This window comes from Phaethon aethereus (genome assembly GCF_964289735.1).
Source record: "Phaethon aethereus genome assembly, chromosome: 21".
Lineage (NCBI taxonomy): Eukaryota > Metazoa > Chordata > Aves > Phaethontiformes > Phaethontidae > Phaethon > Phaethon aethereus.
The window spans coordinates 6,677,495-6,700,170 of NC_138597.1; the positions used below are offsets into that span (position 1 = coordinate 6,677,495).

The 22,676-nt window shown below is 39.7% G+C and overlaps 1 protein-coding gene across 2 annotated transcripts in view; it reads right to left on the reverse strand.

The window, feature by feature from the left end:
* DVL1 (dishevelled segment polarity protein 1) overlaps positions 1-22,676 on the reverse strand; it is a gene marked incomplete at its 5' end in the record, with an annotated part of 98,957 nt that overhangs the window by 11,380 nt on the left and 64,901 nt on the right. The window contains 7 exons of one of the 2 annotated variants that reach the window (XM_082009424.1): positions 1,160-1,237; positions 3,242-3,309; positions 3,794-3,870; positions 4,190-4,329; positions 5,126-5,195; positions 6,204-6,297; positions 13,057-13,195. In XM_082009424.1, coding sequence (XP_081865550.1) covers positions 1,160-1,237; positions 3,242-3,309; positions 3,794-3,870; positions 4,190-4,329; positions 5,126-5,195; positions 6,204-6,297; positions 13,057-13,195 — 666 coding nt within the window. Of the gene's footprint in view, positions 1-1,087; positions 1,238-3,241; positions 3,310-3,793; positions 3,871-4,189; positions 4,330-5,125; positions 5,196-6,203; positions 6,298-13,056; positions 13,196-22,676 lie in introns of both variants that reach the window. The other variant, XM_082009423.1, reaches the window with a different exon arrangement.

A 22,676-nucleotide genomic window follows, 5' to 3' on the forward strand; every position in this document is an offset into this window, starting at 1 on the left:
AGTCTCTCCTCCTCCATTCCTCCCCAACTTTGTCCTTCCTGGCAAAGAGGTTCATACGTCAAGTGCTCTTTGTACCTAGGGCCCTGAGGTGCTGCCTGCCATGTTTGGGGTGGGTAACAGGACTGAAGTGAAGGAAGGCGTGTTAAGCAAAAGATGACAATAAAGGTCAGAGGTACTCCCCATTTTCTTGAATTCAGGAAAGGGAATATTGTAAGTCACTGGCATAGAAATGAGAAGCTGTCTCCAGAAACATGGTTCTGCTCCCAAATAACCTTTATTTTAATAGAATGATTGAGAGGGCATCTGCGTTCCACACTTCCCAATCACATCACTATATATCAAGGCACATGATACATGAATAGTTCAAGAGGAATGCAGAGTAACAGACTCTTGTTGTTTGACAGCAATCAGCAGATACATTTGATTACAGCAATCTTTAGTACCTGTAAGGCCAAAAACACATTTAAAGATAAAGCAGTCATCAGGTAAGTGGTTCACTTGCTTTCTACTGTGGATGTATTTCCCCTTCAGTGGTGCTGCCTACTACCTAAAGAGGCACTGAGCTACTACACCTACAAAAAGGATAACCGCCTTTTCAATTCAAGATGAGGTGTAATTCCAGGAACTATGTGCTAATAAAATCTGAGAGTATAAAAAAGTATAAAAGAAGGCTATGCGAGTATCAGTGGAAGATTTCCTAAATGATACACTAACATTATTATCCAGTGACATCTATCTGAAGTAAATTATTTAAATTTATTAAAAAACAGTCAAATGCAAGGAGGAAGCTCTCACATTCATCTGAGGGGATAAAGTTGGAGGTCTGCCTTGTAACTTTAAAAGGGACCTGAAACCACCTCTTCCTGAATGTGAACCCTGGCAAAACACCACTACATTAAATTCTGACCTTTGGAAAAATGTTTTATGCTCCCCATAATAGAATGACAAATTTAAGAAAGCATTCAAGAGTTCTGTGGCGACTGTCGTTTTCATCGTGCTTGTGGCTGGGGTCGGTTTTGCACACAGCTCTGCACTGCTGGCCCCGAGCAGAAGACACCTGCCCTGTACTGGCCGCAGTGTGACTTACTTTCCGAATCGGGAATTGAGCTTGTTAGTGAGGAGCTGGTAGATGTGGTGATGCTCATGGAGGGGCTCATACCGTAACGGGGGTACGCTCCCGTCATGGCTGTGGTATGAGAGATCCACGCTGCAGGGTCAATTGGCCTCACTGGTTCAGCTGCAAAACAACCAGAAAGGGAGAAAAAGACAAATTGAATCATATTTGCAGTAAGCACTAATAACTAGAGTAAGAAGGAATTTTTTGGGGTGCACAAGTCCTTTCCATTCTGATAGAATCATAGAATGGTTTGGGTTGGAAGGTACCTTAAAGATCATCTAGTTCCAACCGCCCTGCCTTGGGCAGGGACACCTTCCATTAGACCAGGTTGCTCAACCCTGGTCTTGAACACTTCCAGGGATGGGCATCCACAACTTCTTTGGGCAACCCATTTCACTGTGTCACCACCTTCACAGCGAAGAATTTCTTCCTTATATCTAACCTAAATCTACCCTCTTTCAGTTTACAGCCATTACCCCTTGTCCTATCAGTACATGCCCTTGTAAAAAGTCCCCCTCCTGCTCTCTCATGGGCCCCCTCCAGGTAGGTACTGGAAGGCTGCTAGAAGGTCTCCCTGGATAGTACAACTGACATAGCCCCAGCATGAGGGAACAAAAAGCACCTTGCCAGAAGTAGCTGGTTTTCTCTAGCAATTGCCGCACCAGCCTCATAAGATAAAACCATGACACTCCTGTTCCTGTAACTGTGGTAGGAGTGAAATATTTCCACTTGTGGGAAAGAAGCTACCAGTCCAGTAATAATATTTCACTATTATTCTATACAGTGAGATAAAGATTCTCATTTTGCTATGATGTACTAACATGCTACCAGTACTACCAAATGCTTTGCTCCAGCTGATGGGAAGATCTCTCCCTACTTCTAAGGGTCTTGGATCCAAAATAAGCACTCAGACAGAACGTGAATCTTCTGCCAAAGGTGAATCAGAACAGCAACTTTTTAGAGCTTTATATTTGCAGAAATGAGGCATCATGGAATTCCCCTCTCAGTGTTTTCAGCAGCCATAATGAAACTTTTTAGAACTGGAATAGCCTTTCAAAATAAACAGACAAGACATATAAAGACCATTTGAAAAGACTTGTGTCAGAGAACAGTGAAAATTACACTCAGACCTTAAGAAGAGCCACATAGCAAGTAATTTTTAAAGCTGGGAATAAAATTCAATTTTCCCCATACTCTGGATTACTGCTTTTCTTCTGAATTATAGTGGCTGTTATTCCATCGCCTTAAAACCAGAAATTATGTAAAAGAACTCTGCCTGTGTTAGGTATTTCCTCAAAATATCCCACACATTATTGCAACCAGTTTAGCCTACAACAGATATACCGCTGTTAGCCTTGGATAATAATGGATGCATCTTTCTTGAACAAAGGACAAACTGATACACAAGCTCTCCCTGTAGCAAATCTGAAATATGTGATTTGTGGGATTTTTCTTTTGATTATGCTGGTTTTCCTAAGGACCTCAACTGAGTGAGCTCCTGTAGTCTGCATGAGTCTATTGCATTAATTTCAATGGACAACGCTGTCGTCATCTTCTTAGAAGGACTGGTAACAAGCTGGTTTCAGTATCATAAGCAGAGCACTCACCAGTAGGAGGCAGCTGTGTTTGTCACATTAGCACAGATCTTTTATAGCTATTGAAAGGTTTATTAAGACAGGTGTTTAAAACCAGGTAATAGAGGTTTTATATATATTAAAAAATGTTGTTTGCCTCAAATTTTAAAAATACTGTTTAAATTCTTTCTAAGAAGCGTACAAGTGACAAAATGAGGCTTTTTAACACTTAAGTATAGTTATCCTCCAAACTTCCTAGCAATTGAATGGTTAAGATCACGAGGATATACCCACCAAAAGGTTAAGAGCTTGATACAAAGCCACGTCAATCAAAAGAAAAACTCCCAGGAATTCAGTGGGCACTGGAGTCTCAGAAAGAGTATCTTAAGCCCCTGCCTCCCAAAACAAAAAGCAAACAAACAATACAACCAAACTTAAAAAAATCAAACTTGTAGGGAACAGAAATCTGTTAGATGCCAAAGCAGCTGAAAATAGTGTAGACCTTGAAGGCTCCACAGGAACCCAGCAAAGAGCACAAATATGTACTCACCCCTGGGGATGGTGAAATAACTCCTGGGAGTAGGGTCCCAGCATTTGGCTACTGTTAGGCTGATAGGTCTAGGAAGAAAGAAAACAAGTAAGGGTGACAACTTTCCCTACAGAAGTGGTAGCTGCTACAATGAACTCTTTGGAACAAATTTACTCCTATCCAACAGTTGTAAAGCACATCTGAGCATGCTTTTGAGATGCTTGTCAAAGTATTTCCAGTATGAACCAGTATCGGAATGTTTCTGGTTTTGCACAGATCATGAGCATTATCGGTGTGAGCACTGTTGAATGATCAGCTCTTGAGATACTAAAACACTCATTGTATAAACAAATAGTGCTACTGAAACCAGCCAACTCCCAGTTTGTGTTGGTTTTGGCTGGTACGTTGGAACCAGTCTCACCTATTCATCATTTACACCGAGAAGTTCAGAATTGACATCAGCAGTCACAGTGGTTACTTATTTAGATCAAAATGTCGATTTCTCTGAGGTTTGCCCAACACCTATAACTACATATGGGGGATAAGTAGCAAGAGGTTTTGTAATATGCTCACCCTGGTTTGGAGACTATTTCCCGTAAAACCCGTACTGCATCATCATTGCTCATGTTCTCAAAATTGACATCATTGACCTGAAACATTGCAAAAAGTAAAGGTCAGGCTTTGCAACAGGAAAGTTAAAGATTTTTTAATTATTTGTTTCCAAATTTATTTGCCTTGTAACTGTTTCCATTCCTTTGAGCAGCTGCAGAAATATTTTTTCTCAGAGCACATCAACTATCCAGCAGAGTTCACAAAGAATTATAGATTTAAGTGAGAATAGTTTTTGTGACATATTTCTCTGAGTATGAATGAATTCTATCAGCCCATTACTAAGTCCATGGATCTGGTGGGATCACTGAGCTGAGCCACCAATATACAAGCCAGCAGTATTTTTGGACATGGACCAACCTGTAGAAGCATGTCTCCTGGTTCAATCCGGCCATCTGCTGCCACAGCCCCTCCTTTCATAATAGAGCCAATGTATATGCCACCATCACCCCGGTCATTGCTCTGTCCTACAATGCTGATTCCCAGGAAGTTATACTTTTCTATACAGATAGAAAGTGGAGGGTTGGGGGGAAAAAAGCAAACAAGGTGATTGGAATGATAGTAAAGAGCTAACACCAGGCTACTTCAGTCTTGAAAAATCAGTTCTCTCAACTCATCAGCTGGGCCACATTTGACTAACAATTATCTCAGGTTACCCTACTGGCATATGTCTGCCTGGCATGTTCAGGGAAAGGCAGCAAGGAAACGCTGCTAAAGACATTATTTTTTCACATAGGACACTGAAAAGTTAACATTCAAAAAAATCAGCAAGAGAAACAACATTGAAAAGACATGTCTACACCTAGAGATTAGGTACCTGATCAGCATTGGGCAATGATTTTTCCACACGTCACAGTGGCAGGAAGAATTTGGTGCTACTGAAAGGTGCTGAATTGGCAGTCCTGCACACTTCTATCTGGCTAAACAACAAAACACAGGAGCAGCAGAAATGCAAACCGCCGGTGCCCTTCTACTCTTGCTCCTAACAATGTCTGACCCCTTACCACTCCTAGAAATAAGAGCAGAACTCCATATCCTGGAGTTCCAGCTCCTTCCCTCAGCTTCTCGGAAAGAATACTGATCTGCTTGTGCAAATGGCTCAGAACTACCCAGTACTGGACCAGGAATCCAGGCACAGTCAACAAAGCAGCAACTCTCAGCTGCCATTCCCTTTAGTTCAATTGGCATCCTTTCAAATCAAGGAACTTTCTGCTGGCTCCAAAGGATACTACACCATGACAAAACACCTCTGTATCACTTGAAAATCATCATAAAAAACATTGCTTATCCTCTTACCCATGTTGAGTGTGACCGTGATGATATTTAGGGACATGGTAGAATCAGTGATGCTGCTGAACGAAGACGACTGCAAAATACAACAGAAAATTCTCAAGGTTTTAAATGGCTCAGAATAAGACCATAAAAATAACTATTGAGGATTAATTCATTGGGAACTGATTAATAGGTTTCCATTTGAAAGGCATCCAGAAACCACTGTGGCCTCCTCAAAATTACTCTTCACTTAGAATCTGTAAGGAAAAAAAATCTGAACACAAGCGGCACTTTCTCCAAAGATTTGTTTACAAAGCACACAGAGCAAGTTCCTATATTGAGGTTTCTCAACCAAACTTCACATTGAATCATTTCTGCTTCTTGACTACATGACTGACAGGCAGACATTTAAACACCAAAGAGCCCAGTGTAGTGTGAATTATTACATCCACGGCTCCTCCCCAAAAAGGTGTGAACAACACATGATCCTTCAGGAAGTGAGAAGACAGATACTCCCCCCGCAATACAAATGTGCTTATCAAATATTTTCTATACATTACTCCAGTTCTTGTGATAAAATGTATGCATACTCATTCTTTAATCTGTGAAGACTCATATTTATAGGAGAACAAAACAGTTATTTCAAGAAGTATGTCATTTGGACCATCTTCATTCTGCTACCATAGGACTAGCATAGAAAAGGGCAAAAGATTTGCAATTTCCTATAAACATAGATTTCTCCTTTCAGCAGAATGCAAGTCTCAGCAGTTTATACATCAGATGTCTAACACCACAGCCACCCGTTGCCCACATCAGCTGGTAGCCTAGTGGAGGTTCTCCTGCAGAAGCTGGTCTTGAAAGAGACAAGAAGAAATGCGATCACCTAACAGTAAAAGCAGAAAGGGAGAGGAGAAAAAGAGTCTTGACCCTAGTGCTGCAGAACTTCAAACGTTAGAGATTTAGTCCAGGGTAGATTGGAGCCAAAGGGAGCTTTTCCAATGAATTCAACAGGGCACAGATCTGTTCTGGATCCCTTCCTAATTTACATGCTACACTCAAAATCACTGTTCACCTCCTTGGAAAATTATGATGCCAACCTTACCCTGTCAATCTGCCGCATCCTTTGTTTCCTCCTCCTGCGTTTATGCTTCCGTATGAGCCGGGATGAAGTACTTTGCTCAGTGGAGCTACTCAACCTGAGGGAAATTGAGAGCAAATGTCAACTCTGTAAAGCTGAGCCATTTGCATTTCTCTGCACCCTGCCAAAAAAAAAAGGCTGATTCCTACAAATGCAGGACAGAGTAAATCATATAGGCACCATCAGCTAGCTTACAGTATATTGCTCTGTTTGTTGCTGAATTGCTGCTCAATCCCAATGTGTGCTGCCTTCTGCCTAGGAGCACAGAGAAGATAGCAGCTAAACCACAGCATGGATTACAGAGTATAATTTACTGGCTTGCTTTCTTTTGGGAGCAAGACTGAATGCAACCCGCATCTCAACAGGCATTATCATCCTGTTTTAACCATCCAAAGGTCAGAGGTAGCCATCTTCCACTATTTTAAAGGTGGTCCTGACTCCAGTCTCATCAAATAAAAATGCACACTATAACAACAGCTGTACATTAAAGAACAGTTTTAATCTCTGCTCTGAGACAACAGACAACATGGAGAAACTCTTAATATTAATTTTTGTGAGTCTTGTCACGGTGCTGTTATTTTCTTCTGCTGCTATCTACCCTGTTAACAGGAACTTAACGTTGGGGCTTGAATTCAATGAAATAAAGTAGCAATTGGTAATAGCTACTACCAAATAGTGACAGAGGAATAGTGAATATGATTTACCTTTACATATTCTGTTAGGTTTATTTTGCTGTGGGTTTTTTTTTTTCAGGCTCTTCAAACTTGCAGAACCTAAATGTGCCACATTCTACATAGAACTCCTTAAGATCCCCCTAAGACTTAGGAAAGATAATCATTCTCATTTTACAGATAGTGGACTGAAACACAGAAAGAGAGAAATGGATTTGCCCAAATTAATTTCAGAAGCCTGGAACAAAGCCTAGATTTCAGAGATACCAGTGTAACACCACAGAGACATCTCTCCTCTGTTTACTATGTTAAGAATGGCAAAAAGACTAAGTAATGCTCCATCATTAACCAAGGTTTAAAAAAATCCAACCCTATACAACACAAGTAATTGAACTGGCACTGTCACAAAGAAAACAGTGCTGGTCTTTTTCCCCAGTCTCCATGTCCCCGTCTTCAAAGTGCTAGCCACGTGCAGGAATGCTAGAATACCTCAAGCAAAACTTGATACCAGCAACCTCAAAAGGGAGGTTGTTGTCATTAGATTACAACCCACCACACTGGGAAACCCATCTTGCATAAAGTAGGTGTATTTTAGCCATGCGTACTGAGCTGAATATTACAGATGATGGAATTGCTCAGAGGGCGTGAATCTCTTAACATTCTTTTGAGTTCGCAAAATTATTTCAGGCATGTTAACCTCACACACTCCTTTTTCCCCTCCCAGCACGGCAAATTAATTTAAAGAGCCAAGAGGTGATATTTTCAAAAGAGATCAAAAATATGATAATTCTCGATCTGTGGAAACAGCTTACAGCACCTGGTTTTCTGAGACTTTACCTTTGCAACAGCAAAAATAAAGAGGTCTCTCAGATGCAGGGCTCCCCAAATTTGACCTCATATTCACCACTCTTTTTGAAAGCACGCTCAAAGATTGACACAAAAACCTACTCTTACATTTTACTACCAATACTCTCCCTCTTCCTATTTCCTCTCCAATTTCATTCTCCTCCTCTTGTCTCCCAGAACGTCTCATTAGTAGGACTCAGCTAAAATTTTCCAGCACACAACAGTTTATGAGAACCTGAAGAAATGCCAAGCACATTGCTCACATCACAGTGAACCTGCCTGCTCTTGGACAAGGGTAACAAAAAGAAAAGAGGCAAAAGACTGGGGAAGCTTTTCTGCATGAGCACAAGTCAAGCAACACGATACCTTCAACAGCTATGAGAGAGAAGCGAGTGCCCTTCTTCCACTGGTTAGAGTATGAATTCAGCACTCCAATCTGCAAAGAAACCCCCTGTTCACAGGCTCTATTCCCTGCTGCAGACAGAACGCAAGGGTGTGAAAGCCCTGCTCTTTCACATGATGAGGCAAGACCTTCCACTAGTTTTGGAGACAGCTGAGCTAGTCCATAACAGCAAGGACAAACCCTTAAAATTTTATGTGTCCTTTTGGGTACTATAATCACACTTCAAAGACATTCACAGCATCTAGGCTATTGATTTTCATTGTTTACCCACATATTTCACCTACTGCCATACCATCTTTTATGGCTTTATCCCAATGTGTATCACTTAAGCAGTATACATTACTTCCTGTCTCCAACTTTTTTAGAATGGCATCCTCTAATGGTTATAGTGGATAAAGAGAATTCATTAAATTCATACACATAGTTTCATTTATTCATTTTTTCCATTACTATGTCTCTGAAATGAGTAATGCCTCTGGCTAACATTGCCTACTGTAAAAAAAATTCTAAGTTAGCAATGTTCATACAGCAGAGAAAGAAAATGGAGATAAGAACTATACTGAAAGCCACACCTGCCTACAGCAGGAGATCACGATGGGAATTCACCCAGTAGCAAAGTTTTTCCTCCACTTTCCAGACAACAGTCATTTTATCTGGACAGCAAGTTATGGAAACGAGGGACAGGAATAGTAGAGTTTCAGCAGACAGTCCACTGAATTTCTTTGTCTCAAGCAGTCTTGGCACTAATCCAGTGCTGTTTCATGGCACTTCTTAGGTACATCCTAAGAAGTATGCAACTTAAAAGTACCTTCCAATGCATGTTAGTATACTGCCTCAGTCAGTATTTTTCCTGATTACATACAGCACATAAGATCTGCTGACTGCCACAGTTGACTGGCTATGCCAATTCCTTCCTCCTGCTCTAGTGCACATCAATATGGTGTTGCTCAGAAAAACAAAGAATGACTAATTCCAGCATTTAGTCCGATTTTCTAAAATGGGACAGGACAAAAATACCTTTTGCCACCACTGAGTGTGTAGTGAGAAGCTAGAAAACAGAATTGCTCTCTGACTCTGAGTCCTTAGAAGGGATATTTTAATCTACCATCAAGTACAGAACACAAAAATATTTTCATTACTGTCTTTAGAGAGATACAGTAGGGATGAATCCAAAAAGATAGACTTTTCTTCTTTTTTTCCAGTCCAAGTGCACCGCAGAAAGACAGACAGAGCAACAGCTGAGGTGAACAATTAGCTTATGCTAATATCAGCATCTTGTTCCTTCTTCACTTTTGCCCTCCCTATTTACTTTGGCAACTTGGGATGAGACTACTTTGGAAAATTCATTCAATTTCAACACATGATCAAAAGTTTAGATTCCTCTGCAAGCTGTGAACATTTTGGATTTTTCTTTTAAATTAAACCAGCAAAACCAGAGTTTATTGGCAAATGTCTGAACTTCTGTTACCAGATGATAATACGTGAGAAGTGAAGTTGTTCTATTCTGTGGTCATTTTTTCATTCTACACAGCATTAGACTGGAATAACGGAAATCAATTCCTTAGAAAAGCCATAGTTCAGGTTTAGTTCAAGAGGACAGACAATATTTCAAAGAAGTAAATTCTTGAGCTAAAACAGCCTCTCACATTAGTTGCACAAAATTGATGATCAGAAGGCACTGCAGAAACATTTTCGTGTGCTTATACATTGGCTTCTATACAGACAAAGATTAGAAAATGTTACTTATTACACAAACTGAGAGCTTGCTCAACTTAGTTTTTTCATCCCTTCTTGGGGAAAGCTGGACAACGAGTTAAGTTGCCTTAATAAGCCTATGTGTAAGTAGAAGGCATGACAGCTTGCTCCAGCAAGACCTCCACACTGTGTGAACGCACATTTGTAAACATCAGGTTTCACAGTCTCTGGAATTTCTTAAAAAGGAGTCAAGCCTCTATTTTCATGTAGCTATGGTACACTTCATTATCTCTTGTAATTTCTTTTAAACCTGTAGCCTTAATGTATCCTTGCTGAATCATTCATAAACACTGCATATCTCATGTTCTAGGAGTATCTGGATGTTAAATAGCAGCTCAAATGTATTCTAGTGAGGAGTAATATTTTGATCTCTGAAGTATCCCCAGAAATGAGTAAAAGTTATTACTACAATTTGATGAGCAAAACAAGATGGTATATTTGAGCTTTCAGGAAAAATAAAGTGCAAAGATGAAAAACAAATCTGGAATCGTAACTACCAATTGCTACTGGCCAAAACCCTGACTGCACTTATAACAGAATGTCTAATAAATCCCACAGAAGAGATTTTTAAAAAGAATAATAATAATTTGTCCAATCTACATTCCCCAAAGGAAGGGAAAAAAGTAACAATTTGTTAAAGAAAGCTTATCTATATAGTTTAAAAAGAACTAATGTTTATTTCTTAAATGAGAACTAAACGTAATCAATTTTTTTTTGCAGTGAATTACTTTAGTTCCATTAAACTGGGAATACTAATTGCAAGTTGCTGACAATAACCCTACAGCTACAGATGTCATATCTGCTAGACCTTCATTTGCTTAACAGAAGACAGAAGTAAGACTTTTACCGTAAAGTTTACCCTGAGCTCCCTACATCAATCCGTACTAAAAATACCACCTATTACCTACAAATAACACTAATGTTCAATTATATCATATTTTGAAAAGAAAGGAAATAAGTTATTGCACTCACAGTACTTGAAGGGTTCTGTACTGTCCTGTAATATTTGTGAACAAATTAATTGACTGAAAAAAATAATTATTCTTTTTCTCTAACTAAATGCAACAGAACTTCCTTGGACTGGAGATTAACCAACTCCGCTGCACTGCTCCAAGTTAAAAATACAATAAACCAATGTCCAACACACCGTTAGAAAAGCATCCTCAACCTTACAAACTCTTCACTTCCAAGACAGTAACATCCTCTACATTCGACTTCTTCTCTCAGTGATCTCCTCCACATACAATCTCCTTTACAATGCAGGTTCTTACACCAGCGTTCATCAGCTGCTATTAAAGAAACTTACCCCCTCCAACCTCTCTTTCCCCAGGCCGCTGTCTCCAGCAGATTTGGAGCATGCTCGATTTTCTATTTGGCTGTATTTTCCTCTAAAGAAAACTTCTCCCTGCCAGCACAATCCCTCATCTGCTTGAGAACATCATCACCGTAACACAACAGCATACCTTGGAGCATTCCATTTAGTCGTTCTTCCTGACTAGCTGGCCTGGCAGCTATTATGTATGCCAAAAGCTTCTGCCCTAGCCTAGAAAGGAAAAGGCTTGGACAGCAGCTTCGAAGAGTCTCTTTCTTCTCAGGTCAGACACAGGAAGCTTTACTTTATTAATATAGAAAGATTCAGCTGGGTCTAGTATAATGTGCTTCGGTGGCCACCCTGACTGTGCTAATCCTGCCCTACTGCATATATTGGTGCCGTGGAAATGATTAACTTATTTACAAGAAACAAAATCAGCTGCAGGGTTGTTGTTGTTTTTGTGAGCTTGATTTTTCAGGGAGGGAAGGAGGGTTAGAAGCCCTAAAGGCTTTAGGATGGCTTAGAGTACACTCAGGTTAACTACTGATCTTGCCAACCCTTTATGCACATGAATACCCAAGTGAAGTACAAAGCATCCAGAAGGCTAATTTTCTGTATCTTCAGGTGTTGGCAACTTCACTGTAACTGCAAAATAAGTTCTTGAAACTAATTCAGGACCAAATCTTAAATGTTCATTTAGTTACCCTTTAAAGCCTTTGGAAACACCCAGCCTTTAAATAGAATTTGAAGAAAATGCTGTTCTTCAACAGGTTTTTAAGCTATGATTAACTGCAAGACTAAATAGATCCACTGAGTTCAATAAGCTAATAATCTGTTTGTAAACATAGCAAATGTTTAAGTGTCTCCAGGACTACTTGTTCTTTGCTGTTTCCATTCTACTTAGAATTTAAGAATATCACGTTGCACCTTATTTGTTTTCACTACAGATCTCTATGAACCACCAGAGATCTGTAATCTTCTGGTTCTCTGACAATTAATAGATATCTGTAATGGGTTTTCATAGCTCATTTGGATGAATAACAGCTCTAGAGACAGTGTTCAGAGAATGCTGTCACTGCAGCCAGAAAAGGGAAAAATGTTAGTTTTGATTGATTTTACATGTTTAAAAATAGGCATTTTGAATCAGAGAAATGTATTGGCTTATCAACCTTTTACAGAACATAACAAGGATGTCTTGAAATGGAGAGCTTTTTGCAAAAAGCAACGAATAATTCACATTCTCACTGTCTGCACAAAAAGAAAAAAAATTAAGTAGTTGTAAATATATGGCAATGCAGCCTGCCTTTACAATAACATTAACTTTGATGAATTCCTGTACTGCTCATAGGTCTCAGACTATGCAATTACATAGGAATTCCTTTACAATTCAGCTTTAGTGAAGTGTATACTTATTAGGAATCTATGCTGAAGGTATTTTGTTACAATAATCACACCATTACTTCATAAATAGGTAGACAGTTGCACATTGCTTTGATCTTAAAATGTGATCATTCTTGTTATTAGAAGGAAAAAACAGGAACAGAATTTTTCTCTTAATTGGAACAGTGGCTATAGGCAGCTTGGATAGTGACCCCAGTAACTCAGCTTGTTTCTCAAAGCAGTGATTATATACAGCATAATGTTACTGACAAATTACCAGTGCTCAAATCATATGTAGCAGAGAAAAAAGTAAAAGAAAAAAAAGGGAAGAAAAAAAGAAAAAAGATCGAAATCTTCTCATTTCACCAGTCAGCTCAGAAATACAGTCAAGTGGCTGGGTAACAGATACAAACAGTATTTAACAGCTGAGTGACTATGTCAATGCCCTACCTGCTTGTGTTGTCATCATCATCAGAGTCAATGAAGCTGCTGGATTCCAGCTCACTACTCATTATGGTAGAAGAGCTGTCATAACCAGGAGGGTGCTCACGGTGTCTGTCCAGTTTCGGATGGCCATTGATCCGAGGGACTGTAAAAACAAAATAAATGGACTATTACTAGGCAAAGAGGAAGAGCAAGGAAGAAGTGGCAACTGTGAGTGGCATGACATTCACACTGACAGCTGCAGACAACTCTGCAGGAGGATCCTTATGCCAAAACCAAGCTCTTTGCAGAACTTGATTTCATTCAACAGCTGGAAACCCTACTGCCCTGGCTAGCCTGCCTACCTACCTTTTTCCTAACTTTTTCATTTGTCTATGGCTCATTTCATGGGCAAGGCATAAATGTATTGAGGAAGAAGTAGTAGGCACGAACAAGTACTATAATGGTATATTCATCAATTAGATTGGCCATGAGAAGTTGATGTCAATAGGAAGGTACATATGAAGATCTTGGAAAAGCAGCAGACAACACAATTTGAGTTTGGTATGGATAGGCCCAGCAACACAGAAAACATTAAACAACATTCCTTGATGAATTCTATTAATATCTCATCCATAAAACCACCTTTCCCTCAATCTGTGCTACACATTCCTGTCCCCCTACCTACAACACATTTTCTGGGCAGTACAACCATATCAAAGTCACATTGTCTTGACCATTCCACATGCACAAGATGCTTCATGACAATTTCTTATTAATCCCTGGCTGTGCAATTGTTGTCAGACACACAAACATTCCTGTAGATAATCTCCTTGGTTAGAATGCCGTTTACTTAAAGGCAGCAGCGGTTCATCTTTTTCTAGAGGAATTTTATGGATTTTCCTCTGCAAACTCCTCTGCCTGCTTCCTTTCTGGATCTCTCATTAGAAGACCCATAATCTGTAAATGCTCTATTTTGCTAAGAACGCTTCTTTCCCTGAAACAAGAAAGGCTCAGCCTGATAAAGCACCTGGTCAAAAAATTAACATAACAAGTTTCAAAGACAGATTGATATTTTAAAACACACTCTCCAAACTCACAATTCCTTCCCAGCTCCAAGGGATCTGCTCTTCAGTGACAGGATAGAAAACCTTCATAAAGGAGGAATGTCTGCAGTAGGAATTATACATGATGCTGTGCAACTGTACACACTGAAAGTTAATTGACAGTTCTTGCAAACTATTAAAGTAACATGGTTTGAAAAACCAAGAGTCACCCTAAATACCTGCTGTGAAGTCCACTATGGCTAGCTTTCAATCCTCTGTTCCAAATTGCTCATCAGTGAAATAAAAGAACTGATTAGTTTTCTTCCTGCCTAAGGAACATGGGCCTAATTATTTAAGTCCATAAAGGGTTTTAAGAGATTCAATAAAAGGTAACAGACTTACAGAAGATGTCAATTTTTTATACATATATCTAACCAATTCATGTATGCAAACTGAAATAATTGAAGCATAAAGCTGTAACAAATTCTCCTATTATGTCACTTCCATATCCTGTTTGATCACCCAACTTCTAGGCACATCTATAGGCCTGCAAAATGGCTGCGAAAACACTTAAACTGGATACCCAAGAAGACCAAATCTTCTTTCAAGTCACAGAGCGAGAAAAAAAAGCTCCTTCCCTCCTGCAGTAGCACTGAGCTTTGGTTTGAAGAGAAACGGAACAGTAGAATCCCTTCATCTCCCTTCTTTGAACTGATACTTGTTTTTCATCTTGCCATATGCTGAAGAGCAGTTGAGATTATATCATTTACTTAAACCTTGAATCCTCTTCTGAAACTAGCACATACTAGTAATAATGATTCAGGGACTGACTGCTGTCCTCTAGGAACTGCCTCGAAGTCAAAGGCTGTGTAGTGTTAAAAAAATGAAGTTTGTCAGGTTTCGGTTTCAGGCTTTGCCTCCAGAGCTCCCTACTCCTAGCATTTCCATCTCTCACTTCCCCATGTGTAAAATCAAGACACAATAGCATCTGCCACAACTTTTTAGACTGCACATTCTACAATATAGAAAGCTTCTCCTCCCATAATTTGGTCATCACAACTACCATAATGTGCACCCAGTATTGGGTGGTAACACTGTATGTCACTGAAAAACAATTAATGAACTTGTCAACAGCAACTCAAGACTTCAGCAGGACTACTCTTCATACACACGGTGGGAAGAAAGCATTTAAAGGCCAAGCATTTAAAGTCTCAGTTCTGTCTGAATAAATGAATTTTCATTGGTTTCCTCAAATTCTACAGTCCAATAGAAACTGGAAATTGACTATTAATGCGCTTCTTTTGGTACCACAGATGATTAGCCGAAAATAAAGTACCTTCAGGAATCCCACATCCATACTCGAATAGTCTCCTAGCTCTGCCTTTAAACTAAAATCTAAAGAGCAGCCAATTATGCCTGCATATGCCAGATGTACACAGATAAAAAGAAACACAGAGGCTGGCCAAATTTTATTCCTTCAAAGCTGGCACTAACAGCTTCGAGGGAATATCTCATCCAGATAGTGCAGAAAGTGATACAGCTGTTCATGGCATAGTTACTGAGGAGGTCAAGACTATATTGCATTGTTTGTTCTCTTTGGGAACAGGCAACTTTGACCATTGAAAGTCAAGGTCAAGTAATCCATTCTACAGAGTCCCCGAACATTCAACCAGCTACTCATCCAGGCTTTAAAAAAAAAAAAACCAATTCTTTCAAAGTTGCTCTCCTTCATAACAAAAACATAAAAAAAAGAGAAGGGAAAATATATCAAGATTCTAAAGCTGAGAAAACAGCACTTTTCAGCAACTTGATAGGATTCAGAGTTCTGTCTTTTAAGACTCAGGAGAACATCACAGACTTGAACAATTAAAGTGCCTCATTTTCTTACACTACAAATTAATTTTTTAAGTCTTGACAAAAAGTGCAGCCTAGAGTTCAAAATATTTCACTACATCTGGAAACCCGGATGCTAATAACAGCATCGGACAAATTAAACTCAATCTCTTCAGCCTCAGTTTAAGTAAAAATCCAGTCCAGCCACCTTGTCCATTTATTCTTTGCTTCTACACAGGGAAACATCAGAAACTGTGGAGCAAATTAAAGCCTCTTATTCCAACAAATTGCATAACCCAAATATGCGTTCATTGGAAACAGTAGTGGAACAGCTAACAATTGAAATGGGTACCACTGTCTAGCAGCCAGATAACTTTCAAGGAACCAAAGCATTCCATATTCTGATCACATGAGCCCCTTGTGTCCCTTCTAAACACACTTCACCTTTAGCCTAATTTTAGGAGCAATCGTTGATTTGCAAGAATATCATCACCATCAGTATGCTGGACTACCAGAACGCATGCAACACTATCGCCCTCAAAAGCTCTGCACAGTTTTCCTGAAGAGGGAATAACAACCAAGAAAAGGTGGTCACATACATACAATGGTTTGTGGCAAAGTGTTCATGATTCTGAGTTACGATGGACTCTCATCAAATGCAAATCCAACACAGTCACAAGCAATTTTGAGTTGGTTGCTGGTTACTCAATAGTCTTGCTTCCACTGACGTTTCCTTTCAGACTTCAAAAGCAAGTGACAGCAAAGCTTATAAATTTACTATCTGGCACACAATTTACAACAAATCTATTATCTTTGACCCTTCTGAGTTTTAAATTTCTATTTTTTATAGAGGAGCAGTATATAAGCTAGAACAGAGGGAAGTCAAAACATCATCCATGGAGAAAACTGACTCGCATTTCTTCACTTGAAAAATCTCTTTTATTACTGTGCTTGTTTTTCCTGCATTCCTCTGCTATACATCACTTGCAACTTATAAAAGTAATCACACCAATGTTGGGTGATAATGTTGATTTCATTTGGAGAAGCTGAGACTAAACAGAGCCCTGACCTTAAAAACAAGCCTCTATCAGAAAAAGCTTTCCCAGCTCTGACTGGGTGTGTAGTAGATTACAAAAAACAATGACCTGGATTGTATCCACATTTAACTGGAATAAATAGGAAGCAAATTCTCTCATCAGAGAGACTTTATTTACATTTGGCTTTGATTATTATTAAGTGTACAGCCCAGAAAGTAAGTTACCAGCATGATTTTGTAATCTTTCTCTGCAAAACCAATGTGTTTATGCAGCTGGGGAGGGAGGGCGGCCCTGGTCATCAATAGGTGTGTTGTCTCAAGTGCCCACTAGAAATCACCAGACCTGTCTCTCCTATCATAGGTCATGATTATTGGACAGTGCAGATTCTTCATTTCATTCCAAGTGGGTGGTCTAACAGCCTTCACTCTTGTGGACCTTTTCCGCTCTAAAATTCCATCCTGTGTTCACTTCTCTGCTGAGAATTCTGGATGTCATCATTTAGGGAGCATTAGCGGTAGATATCTACAGATTGCAATCTCCAAGCTCTCAACCAGCTGTCAAGGAGGCTTGCTATCAAACCAGAACATGTTTCCAAGCGTCACATCTCATCCATTGTGGGTTATTTATTCAGAAAATTTTTGTCCTTAAAAACACTGTGAGCAGATTGTTGCTTTATTGAATTTGCAATTCAGAGTAATTTGCCTAATACTTTCAATAGAAAAAACTCTGTCTGTAACTCAGCTGATTTGTTCTTCTTGTCTCTAACCACTGGACACCACAGTCAGCAGTTGCATGTCGTTTCACTACTAGTACGGAACTTCCCAATTCCAAATCTGTTTGCTTCCTGCTAGCATCCTTTTTAGGACCGCTCTCACGCTGTCTCTAAGCAAGCTTCCTTCAAAATTTAACTTTATATTTATGGCACTAAAGAATAAAGTAATTCAACTGTCACCCAGCTCTAACTGTTTAGCATTGGGCTCAAATACAAGCTTTCTGACTATTGTATTGTTCTTATCAGCATTTCTTGCAAGAAATGCTCTTCCTGTCCTGCTTGGCCTAAGATATATGAAGGATTACAGCACAGGAGGCACATACAACACACTGGGATTATTTTGCAGTCCACGTAATTATTGACAGGAACTGAAACCTTCTGGCCTCCCAGAACATCCTACAGTTTAAATTTCCCCAAAGTACATGTTTGCTGTTGTTTCAGAGATTATAAACTTGAAGCTAGGATTTGTGTTCCTATCAGATGGAATAGGACTGCTAATCCAACATCTAATGCTGAGTCTCAAACAGTCTCCTCGTTCATTATCAGGTGAATAATTTATTCCACACATAAGCTTCATCGGTTCACAACCATTATGAAGAATTAATGGCCCGCATCAATGCTTTATGCTCTCTAGTTCTCAAGGGGAAATTTTCGCACACAGGACAATTTTAAGACTAGACAGAATTTTTAACCAGACGAAGGTTTTTTTGCTGTGCAAAAACACGCCATCAGAGTGTTTTCCTTAGCATTCCACTTTTCAGTGAAATAGCAGTACCTTTGTAGTATCTCTGTTACACGGCTACATCACCTGCATTTAGCAGTGAAAACCCTGAATTTTCACTCATTTGCTTTTCAACTGAAGTAACATAGAAAGTTTAAGACAAGTGATGCTTAGTGCTTACTGAGGATTTTCCAGATTCAAGAGAACAATCAGGAATACAGAGGAAGCCAAGGCATGGAAATGGCATCCACAGATATTCTCCCCTCAGCCTGCACATCATCTGTGTTAAATAAAGGATAAAGAAACTGCAGTTTGGTACAATGCCATGGCTTGTATATGAGGTATGTTTGAATGACTGGCTGTCCCTGAAGGGATGCACTATTAACTCTGAGGATCCATGTGGCTGGAACGCTGCAACTTGTGCTGTAAAATTCACTTGAGGGTCTACTGTACCAACAACAGTCCTGAGGGCCTCAGGCAATGGAGACAGAAGGTCCCATTTCTGTGCAAAGGTAACAGGGCTTATGCCCAAGAAATCAAGGACAGAGTCAGTGCTGCAGCCTATAGATGTCAAGGAACACTCGATAGCAATGGGTCCAACACAGCAGGATCCAAATTTTTTCAAATATAAGCATACTACTATAATTATGTTACAATAATTAAATACATTTATTACACAAAATTGTATTCTTAAAGGCTCCTGATTAGCAATGTCTTGGCCTACTTGCATAAATTAAAAATTCGATTTATGGCTTTTCTCATATGATTCAATATAAACAAAACATGGAAGCAAATTGTTCTTTGAGCACTGTAAAAGGTTCATTTCATTGTCTCCCTAAAAGCCAGTGCACAGCTTTTAGTCTCATTTTGCAGATGTGAAGAGGCACTGATAGTTGAGATCAACATCCATATTTCTAGATATTCCAACTTAAATACCCCTGGTTTATACACTAGATCAGAAGTGCTCACTATACTAATAATGTCTCCTGTTTACATCTTTTCAATTTCCTTTTTCCAGTTATATCTTCTCTGTTAAATTTTAAAGAGAAAGAATGGGTTCAACTTCATGTTTCCTGTTTGAAATAGATCTTGATCTTCTTTTATAGAAAAGCTCCTATATCCTGCTCCAATAGATAAAAGTGGCTTTACCAGTATGCAAATACACTTCAATTTTAACAATGTTTTATGCCTCCCAAACAGCACCAGGTAGCCATGAATTCACAGGAAAGGTTTCCCGTATAATTGAAGTATGTATTTAAATCAATAAAGTTTTTGCAATCTCTCTACCCAATTAAAAGACCAATTTTCTAAGTTTTTCTAATATAGCCAACACTGTTTGGGGGGTGGGGGTCAGGAACCATTATTATAATTGAGCACGTACTTTCACAAACCATGATTATAAGGGTTTTATTCATAAAATACTCCCAGGTATCCAAGTCCTTAGCCTAAACAAGAATCATTCTCTGGTCTAGTTCAATGCCTGTCCCACTAATAACCAGGGACTTTCTGCCCTGTTGACCCCCTGCTCCTGTTTCTTCATTAGAGGATGACAGAGTTCATTGAGACGGTCTGACAAAAGCTTTTCAATGTGTTACAGATATTAGAATAAAGCATAGCCTAGGAGGTAAAAATATGTCCTCCTTGACTTTTATCAACAGCAGAGTAGGCCCTGCCTGAGGGACAAAAGCACATCGAAGTACTAAATCAAATAAGCCTTGAAAGCGGAAAAGAGTAGAGCAGCATCTGCTCAAGGAAGCTGTAAAGAGGATTCCGTGACACTGCAGAGAACAAAGGTGAGAGCGTCTCAGGAAGAAGTCATAGCCAAGCTCTCAGCTAAGAGAAAACACAAGAGCTTCCAATCCCCACCAACGTAGAAAGTCTTCACCACTTACTAACAGGAACTGTGTTACCACTTTTTCAATGAAGACTTGCAAATCCATCTGTTCTGCTCACTGTAGCGTGCAGGGGCCAGAGTCTCTGCTATGTAAGTAGGGAAGAATGATGAGTATCACATTGTCCACTCCTGCTTTACACTTGTACCCCTCTGCATGCTATATCCCTAGTCAGTGTCTTGTCTTGTATTTGAAGTTCTTTGGAACCCTTAAACAGCCTCTGTAATCGCTCTACTGTGCTACCAGAGACAGGCTTCTAGAATTGCCATAGGACAGATTACAACCGGTAACACAGTTCCTGCTCTCACAGGCACACAGTCCTATGCTGCCAGTATCCCATGCATGGCCACCTAGTCACTTCAAAACCTCAGGGGCTCACCAACCACCTCATAGCTGTTGATACATGACAGAGTCTTTAAAGCACAACAATTGCTGAGAAGAACTGTATTTTCAGCTACCACTGTTCAAGTTCCCATTGCAATTGTTTGTACTCCCAGCCCTTTTTGTTCAGGTTCCTTGGCACACACTACGGTAAAGAATACATATACTGCAGCAATGACAGCAATCCACAACAGCTCCTCTTCCCAAACATTTGTGGATCTACAAGTGTGCCCACATTAAGAGCTTCTCAAAGCACAGGTCATTATCCAGCATTTTTCATCTGGCTGCACTGTAGTTAAGTTCACCCCACAGCAAACTCAGTGTTGAAACACTAGCGTTCACACTTGACATCTGCAGACTTGTCAGAACCGAGCAGTAGCTATAAAACATTCTCCAATGCCAAAGCAAACTTGTCCCTTAATTACCTCCCTAATTACAGCTTCCACAGTCCCCTTTCCCACTCCTTCTCAGGAAACTGTCATGGGAGCTTTGTTCTAGACAGCAAGGGGTCCCAAGAACATGTGCCAGGCAGACCTCCCACATTTCTAATTAAGATTCTCACTCTACTTTCACTTAATAGGACTTTGTCAACTTTCCAAAGCAACAAGGACTTTTGTTGCTTTAAGAGAGAAAGTGGAGCTCTGATACACTGACAGATCAACTCTTTCAGACTAATTTTATATGAAGCTAATGCCAGGAATAGATTTGCTACTAATTATCGTGAAAGGTGATCAGGAAAAGACGTATTCCCCAATTCATACCAACACCTCTTTGGATACAATTTGGATATCATTTCTCTGCATACGTAGCCTCCACAACATAACCGTGATTACACACGCAGAAGGTAGCTTTGTCCACACTTACATGACAGGGCTCATCTTTCTCCAGCTAGCTCACTTTATTAACCTCGCTAAGAGTACAACAGCAGTATCAGAGCAAAACCTCTTTCCACTTGCACTCTTGGTGTGAAAACTCACACTTGAAGCATGCGAATAATACAGCAATTTTAAACTTAGGCAATTCCCTGGAGAAAAATTACATCTCTGCTTGTTGCTCTGTCTTTGTTTCCCCAGCTTTACTGAGCATCTGTGGATGAGAATTAGTGTGTGCTTTGCATACACAACATCACACACCGTTCTGGTTCCCATTACCAGTGAACAGTCTACTAAAAATTACTTAAAAGGAATACAGTAAGATGAAAAGTTGGAGAACCTATAAACAAGCGCTCTTGCTACAGGTAACAGGTTGGTGCACAAATAACCAAAGCTCTGGCAGAAAAATGATCTAAGTGTAAAGCTTTCCGTAGACTTCACACAGCTGTAAATCTGGTCCAGGAGGAAAGTCCGGAAAGCAGTTTCCCCTAGCACTTATTAGGCATTCAGTTAAACACAGAATTTGAGCACATACTTTAACTACATAATTAAGGCTAACCAAAATCACTTGGATTTCAGCATACTTCCTTACAGTTAAGCAGGTGCTTAAGTGATGAAAGGACCAGCAACAAAACCAAGAGCATTTCAAGGCTGATGATGCTGGGAGCAGGCTCTGCTGGACACCTGCAGTAGGTAAGGAAGCAAATTACAGATGCATTGATAACTGCCCCTCTGGCTAGCCTTCCTCTCGTTATCCATTTAAAAGGAAAACTCATGCTAGGCAGAATTTGTCCAGATGGGTCACTCCTGTTCCCTGATGCCATCAGCTGTACAGTGAGTGCTACTAAAGAAAGACTTCTGGACATTGGCATAGGACAGATTAAAACCAGTAACAAAGTTCCTCCTCTCTCTTAAGTATAGTAAGATTCAGAGTGATAATTTTTCTGAAACTACATCTCTTCTCATTTTTCTCCGTATCTCTGGCAGACATTTCACCAAGAAAGTTATAAATGTGCATATAAATGCACTTTATGTTTTCCAGATCAGTTTCCATTACGATTTTCTTAGTGCTTGCATCTGAAAAATATCTGTC